Here is a 7,348-nt window from a genome sequence, read left to right on the forward strand (position 1 = left end):
ATTAAGAACATATTATTTTGCAATTTTTCGGTATTGCAAGTTTAGTGATAACTAACGAGTAATTTTGGACAAATAAAAACATATTTGGTAAATTTATTATGGATATGAAAAATTTAATATAATAAATTTGACTATTGCGAGATCACATCCGGGCCGATAATTCCGATAATTTGTCAAAAGATTATTGTGCGCATGCACTCGCGTAGTTTATTTCTAAGGTATATTGCATTGCAATGTAAATGTAAATTACAAATCAATAAATACATTTTTATTCAAAAAATTATTTTTTTATTTCATATCATAAGAATATTACCTATTAAATATTTGTAATTCAAATAATGGACGTCGAATAAATTTACTAAGAAACATATATTTTATCTTCCGAGTGATAAAGTATTTAAATGCAATTATGTTTTATATTTTTGGGCAGGTAACACGGTTACAGTAGTACGCATAGTATAGGTACTAGACTTCCTTAACCCTAATAATAGTAAAATACCTATCTACTTATATATATTGATCTATAGTCTATAGTTACTATAATAGTGTTTTAAACTATCACTAGAACGGCAGCGCCCTCTATCTGTCGTTCATCCAATTCGAATTCACGGGATCCGCGGTCTATTGGTATAAGGTACATGTCACGCCGGCGTCAACTGGTACATACCTTGGGCGAAATTACGGCGCCAAATAGCCAACCCACCGACAATAAAGTCTAGCTTGGTGGTCACACTGGACCCGTGATTCGGACACAATAATTATTGCATTATTCAGTAAAATGGCGAACGATGCCCAGTTAACCGCCGACCACCCTCACCGCCCACCTAATACCTATTAGGCACCAGCACGAGCGTCGAGCACACTCCCGGCGGCCGGCACTTTCATTAGTTCCATTCAGAGCATCGAAACCGACTCACAAGAAAGATAGAAGCGACAGCATTCACTGATTGCTGAGTGTCTTATCTATTTTCTATGCTGAGTGCTGACACAGGCCAGTAAGCGACAGCAACTACACAGCACTCTTCAAGACACCGCCTGGTTCATCCGCGTCCGCTGTCGTCAAACTCTCTTCCACGACAATACCGAAAGAAAACCTGAAACAGACTGCCATCATCACGTTGTCGCTTAGTTTTTCGAGGACGCCTCTCAACAACTAATACATATCAACAACAGGTCATTTGCATAAGGTAAATCTCTAGCCGTGACAACGGGATCGGACTTGAGTTTTTAACGGATGGCACCGACGATTTTTGCTCGTTTTATGATCACCCGTTAACGAAAATCTAGCCCCGATCGTCAATCACTGGTTCAAGCAAATCGTTATTTTTTTCAATTATGTTTCCGACAATTTTTAATTTTTTTTTTTTCTATAAATCTGATTTATCTCAAAATTTTTATCGGTTGTATACCACTACGTTTGGTACCAATCTGACGTTTAAAAAAACATTGTGGGAGTGGTATAAGTAAGTCCATATTACCAATTATTTTAATTCATAATACAAAAACACTGCCACTTTAACATTTAAATTTAAATGAATAATAGTTGTTGACGATTCCCACTATATTCTACAATAATCTCTTTATCTTATTATAATATAGTCAATTGGTTTCTATTTGTTTAGTATGCACCTTTTAAAAATATTACTTCCTTATTATAATATATAATATTTGCTCATAAAAGTAAAATGCAGATAAGAAAAATGATAATTTTCTTCAGATTGTAATATATTAAAATATACCATTATTTAAATTAAGATAAAATTAACTCATGAATTACTGTACCCAGTGCACTCATTATTCATTCCCATAAAGTTTAATATTACTCATTATTAATCTATTAATCTTGTCTGTATAATCTGTATACTAATATTTATTCTTTATTTAAGTAGACATTTTTATAATCTAAATTAGAATAATAGTACCTGTGTTAAGTGATAATTGTTCAGCTGCAGTTTTATTATTAAGTACCTAATCCTGTACTGATAAAAAATTTGATAAAGACTTTTTTTCATGAAATATATTTTTATTTTAAAGTTACTTAAAATATAGTATGTAGAATTATCTTACATTGAAACTATCTATATTTTTATGGGATTTTATTGAATAAGATAGATATAACTAATAATTATATGTATTACAGTTTCATTCAGAGTTGTAGGCATATCAAATGTCTATGTTAAATTTTGAACTTCTTTTTGGCTTTCTATGTGCTATATAGTTGTATTTACTCTTTATTTTTATCTGTTGTTATAACTTTTTTAATTTAATTATGACTTATGTTACAGATATTTTAAATATGTCATCGTCATCAAGATACAGAGATTCTGGTAATCCAGATTGCAAAATATATGTTGGTGATCTAGGATCATCTGCATCCAAACAAGATTTAGAGGATGCTTTTTCATATTATGGTTCAATTCGTAATGTATGGGTTGCCCGTAATCCTCCTGGTTTTGCTTTTGTTGAATTTGAGGATCCAAGAGATGCAGAAGATGCAGTTAGAGGTTTAGATGGCAGGTAATTAAAAAAAAAAATTAATTAATAATTTTTATTTCTGACAAATTTTGTTATTTCTTATTTTTATTTTAGGAGCATTTGTGGTAGACGAGTGCGAGTAGAATTATCTAATGCTGGATCACGTAAAGGTGCTTATAGAGGAGGCCCACCTCGTCGAGGACGTCCATTCCATCCTGAAGACAAATGTTATGAATGTGGTGATAGGGGACATTATGCTCGTGATTGTAGACGTTTTAAAGGAGGACGACGCCGGTAAATTTATTTTTCATTCAAATTATTTTACCAATGACTTCACCTATTTAATTTTTTTGTGGTGAAGTCTTCAACTGATTGTTAACATTAAGATAAATTATTTAATGTAGATTATTGACACAACCATTTAAATAATGGAATTGTAAAAATGACTATAATTGGCCATTTTTGTAGGATGTTCGGCTGAGAGCGTCTCGTCTCGTAGTGTCGATCGTCGTAGAGCTCTCAACCAAAATAATATATTTTGATCTACTTCGAGCAATGTGTGTTAGTCGTCGGACTACGGCGCAACTATCTGTCTGTCTGCGTTTATCGATGTACTCAGCTACACTAGAACCCCATCGAGCCCAACCAACCTAATGATTTTTATTCTGATGCATTAATTAGCTATCGGTGAACGTACACAGACATTCAGAGACAGAAAGAGTTATAAATTAGATCTGCATAACGCCACTGACTGTCTACATAGCATTACCACAATGTCATTTTAGGAGAATGTTGAACTTCGTTTTTTTATGTGAGTTAATTAAATCACATGAGCAGGTTGGATTATATTGATCAATGGGATAAAATATTATATTTACTTTGTTTATTTAAATACTGCATTCTTTGAATTCCTTAAATTAATAATAATAAACATAAAATCAATAAAATACTTCTAATATAAATCTCATGTAAAAATATTTAATATTATGGTCATTAACCATTGCATTTATACTTTAAAAGAATACATGCCAGTGTGCTTAATTAAGTATAATTGAACATTAAAACCCTTTAATAAAATAGTACTATAATTAGTTTAAAATAGAATTTCTTTTTTTAATATTATCAAATATTTTTTATATATTACTAACTACAAACTATATAATTGCATTATTTTTAAATATTAATACCTGATAGTTTAATAACATAAATAGATATTATAAATTTTGTTTTATGATTAAATTTTAACAAACAAATAATTCAACTAAGTGTGTCCTTGGTTATTAAATTCAAAATAAATATTCATGAGATGTGTTGTAGTTCTAAAAAATATAATAATTCTATCTTTTTACTTAATTTATAATTAACAGTTTTTAATCTATGCAATAAAAATGACAATTCATTTGTGTAATAATGTCATTAAAAATCATTATCTAAACCAATTAAAATTGATTTTTATATGTTTATGATTTAACCTTGTTTATCGTAAATGTATATTTTATTGTTTTTATTCAATTTTATTTTTCATAAACAATAATATAACCATAGCAAGACTCTTCATACATTTAATAACAATATATCATAGTATTTCAAAAAAGTAAATATATTACAATTAAATACATGTTTTTATTTTAAGTAGTAAATTAATTTTAACATCGATAAATTTTCAATTTATACATTCTACTATTAATATAATATTTTTATTGTTTTGAAACTGATGAGTATAATATTTCAATTGAAAACATGTATAAAAAATGATTTTATTTGTATAAACATAGTATTTAATAATGGTTTTAAGATTCAAAAAAAGAATATTTATGAAATGTATTTGATGTTAATAATTATAAATTATATAATTAATATTAAATCATAATTAAAAATGTTATAATACTAATTATATTGTATACATATTAACTTTAAACTTTTTATTTTTTTACTAACCATTTTATAAAATATTATATTTGATTAAAACATTTAAATAAAGTATAATTTATTAAAATTAAAAAACTTATTTTAAATTCTTGAAGGTGAAAAATATTGTTTCACAATTGAATTTATCATACCAAATTTCTGGAAAATTTGTTATTTAATACTATTGAATTATTTAAACTAATTAATAAAATCACAACATTTTCACTTTTTTTTCTAGTTATATAAAATGTTCTATTTTCCATAATATTCTCATATACTTAGAATATTGAATATAAATACTTTGGGAACTTAAATACGCCTTAATATATTTGTTTATTATGTAGCTAATTATTTTGTATTATATATAAAGGTCGTATACTCCTTCTCGGTCTCGGTCACGATCATACAGCCGTAGTCGTCGTTCTCGTTCAGGTTCAAGATCTCTTTCACGTTCCCGTTCAAGGTCTGTATTAACTGGTCGTTCAATTTCCAACTCAAGATCTCGCAGTCGATAAGAAGAATATTATGTGGGTATAACATAATAAATGGTTATTATTATAAGTTATATTTAATGTCTTTAAAATTATATTCTTCAAAAAACAAACTTTTTTTTACAGTCAGTAAAATTGTATCAAAGCTTCTTAAGCAACCGTTTTGGATGTTGTGTTATATTTGCATGGATCAAATACAGACGACTTAACCTGAAAACCTATCTACTATAATATTTTTGATTTAAGATTATAATTATCTTATGAAATGTATTTTACTTTTTTTTTTTTTTTTTTAGTTAGAACTGTATAATAGTAAATATTAAAATTTCTCTTTATAAAAATATTGTTTACAGTTTATTATTATCATTTTTTTTTTTTTTTTAATTAGTCGTGTTTTTATCTTTGCACTAAATTTATTAAATATGCTTTACATATTTTTGTAATTTAATGAATCATTAATAAAATCAAAAAAATAAATAATAATAATAGATAAATAATTTCTTTAAGACTAAAATAGTGTTCATTTAATTAATTGATGTGTTTTTTTTAATTAATCTTGAATTACTTACGCTACTTAATTTTTTGCTTATTTTCCTATAAATGTTGTTAGATAAATTTCTAAAACATCCTAAAATCCATTTGAACGAATATTTGATTAAAAGCTATTATGAATTGCTATTGGGTATAGAGGCTTATAAATTGCAATTAATTTTATTGATATTTAAGATTATTTTAGAACTTATCACAGATCAAAACATTTTATTTACTCTTAACTCATCATTGCAATAAAGTTGTGTAATATATAAACAAATAGGTAAATATTTTTTTTTACTCTTAAAATACTATTTTTTAATAATTTTTTCGGGGAATTTTTATTGATATTCAGCAATGTTAAATATTTACTCAACAGAATTTATTGATGCTTACACAGAAATGTGTGTGTAAATGATTCACCTATGTAAGTAATTTTAACAAATGTACTTTTATAAAAAATAAATTTACACCACTTTATTTGTGAAGCATTAATAGCAAAAAAATTATTCAGCTTAATATTTATATTTTTTGTGACTATAATATTCAATAAAGAAAAAATTAACTATTTATGTATAAAATATTTAAAATGATTGTTTTTACTTATTGGACAAATCAATTTCCATTACTTGGTAGTCAGCATTATATAGTGCTGGTCATTGTTTTAAGGACTTGAAATTGTTGTGATAATCGTAAACTATTAACCGTATTATTGATGCCATAATATAATTATCAATAATGCATCAATTGTAGTTAATTTGTATACTATAATACTGTGATATATAATTTTATGAACACAGAATTCTACCGATTTATTAGGCACTTGACCTACAGATTTTCAAATAATTATTGTTACAGTGACAACATGTTTAGGCTTAATGTTGTAATTTTTAATAGTAAATTTCGATACATTTCTTTCCTCATATTCAGAGACATTACAAGAAGATAAGCTATCTTTTAAAAATATTGAAAGCCGAAAGATTATTATTAATAATTAATTAATTATTTTTCTTTTAATGCTGTTTTTTGTTAAATTGGTCTGCTTGAATTTCCATCAATACACTGATAATTTGAATGGAAAGATTCTGCGTCATTAATAGTTTTTGAGTATAAAAGTTGCTCCTAAGCTCAAATAATAAATGTAAATTATATGTCTGTAATAGGGTCTAGCAAATAAATATTTATAAACTGATGCACTAATTTCCATTAATTAAAACATGGTTAATAGGTCAGACTATTAAGTAATTAAATAAGTAAATTATCAGTTACAGTTTTGTACCCGAAATCGTTATCGATTTTCAGGTACAATGTTCATACTGCGCCAAACGCCATAAACGTGTTATTCCCATTATTACTTATTAGGTACTTATTCAAATAATTTTGAACTCTTAAAATAAGTATTGAATAAACTAATAAAGAATTTTTTTCTGTACACCAACATTATACATGTCACATGTTTATTTTAAACGCAAGCAAAAATTTATGATTGTTTTTTTATAACAGGTACCTACTGTACATATAATATATGAAATAAAATTAAAACATATAACCTTAGCTCTTAAGTTACAAGTTACTGTAACAAAATTACTTTTCAGTGGTAACTTGTTAAAATAACATTTTTTCCCATACATTTTAAAGATTTAAATGATTTAATTGTACCTAATTATTGTATTTAATCATTAATATATTCGCGGATTAAATAGGTAACACCGTAGTAAATAATATTTTAATCTATAACATACGATATGAACAGAGGCGTTTAACTGGAGCGATCAGAACGTGCAGTTGGCGCCCAGACTCAGACGCTCAGGGAGGCCGTTGTTAAAAAAATAATAATATTAGTTTGATTAACAAATTATAATAAAACTGCATCAAATTATTATCTATAATGCTTTAGCTGGCAGTGTGGAACGAAATTTTTCAAAATTGATAATAACTACCCA

The 7,348-nt window shown here is 26.7% G+C and overlaps 1 protein-coding gene across 2 annotated transcripts; it reads left to right on the top strand.

The window, feature by feature from the left end:
* Nucleotides 1-782: 782 nt before the first annotated feature.
* LOC112603997 (serine/arginine-rich splicing factor 7-like) lies at nucleotides 783-5,174 on the top strand. 2 transcript variants are annotated; one of them, XR_003115197.1, is made up of 5 exons: nucleotides 783-1,187; nucleotides 2,286-2,517; nucleotides 2,590-2,769; nucleotides 2,944-3,286; nucleotides 4,754-4,839. XR_003115197.1 is itself a non-coding variant. In XM_025352852.1 (5 exons), exons 2-4 carry the CDS (start codon nucleotides 2,297-2,299, stop codon nucleotides 4,896-4,898), a joined length of 546 nt encoding a protein of 181 aa, XP_025208637.1. In that variant the 5' UTR covers nucleotides 787-1,187; nucleotides 2,286-2,296; the 3' UTR covers nucleotides 4,899-4,910; nucleotides 5,001-5,174. The 2 variants fall into 2 exon arrangements, 1 of the variants encoding a protein (XP_025208637.1); XM_025352852.1 differs by lacking the exon at nucleotides 2,944-3,286 and adding an exon at nucleotides 5,001-5,174 and having other exon boundaries at nucleotides 787-1,187; nucleotides 4,754-4,910.
* The last annotated feature ends 2,174 nt before the right edge of the window (nucleotides 5,175-7,348 follow it).

The sequence above is a fragment of the Melanaphis sacchari genome, unplaced genomic scaffold (assembly GCF_002803265.2).
Source record: "Melanaphis sacchari strain LSU unplaced genomic scaffold, SCAv2.0 Contig0_pilon_pilon, whole genome shotgun sequence".
Classification (NCBI taxonomy): Eukaryota; Metazoa; Arthropoda; class Insecta; order Hemiptera; family Aphididae; genus Melanaphis; species Melanaphis sacchari.

Bases quoted from the DNA above. Each gene is read 5' to 3' on its own strand.
- LOC112603997 (XM_025352852.1), top strand. From the start codon at position 2,297: ATGTCATCGTCATCAAGATACAGAGATTCTGGTAATCCAGATTGCAAA. The intron at 2,518-2,589 runs GTAATTAAAAAA...TTTTTATTTTAG, and splicing joins GTTAGAGGTTTAGATGGCAG to GAGCATTTGTGGTAGACGAG. The intron at 2,770-4,753 runs GTAAATTTATTT...TTATATATAAAG, and splicing joins TTTAAAGGAGGACGACGCCG to GTCGTATACTCCTTCTCGGT.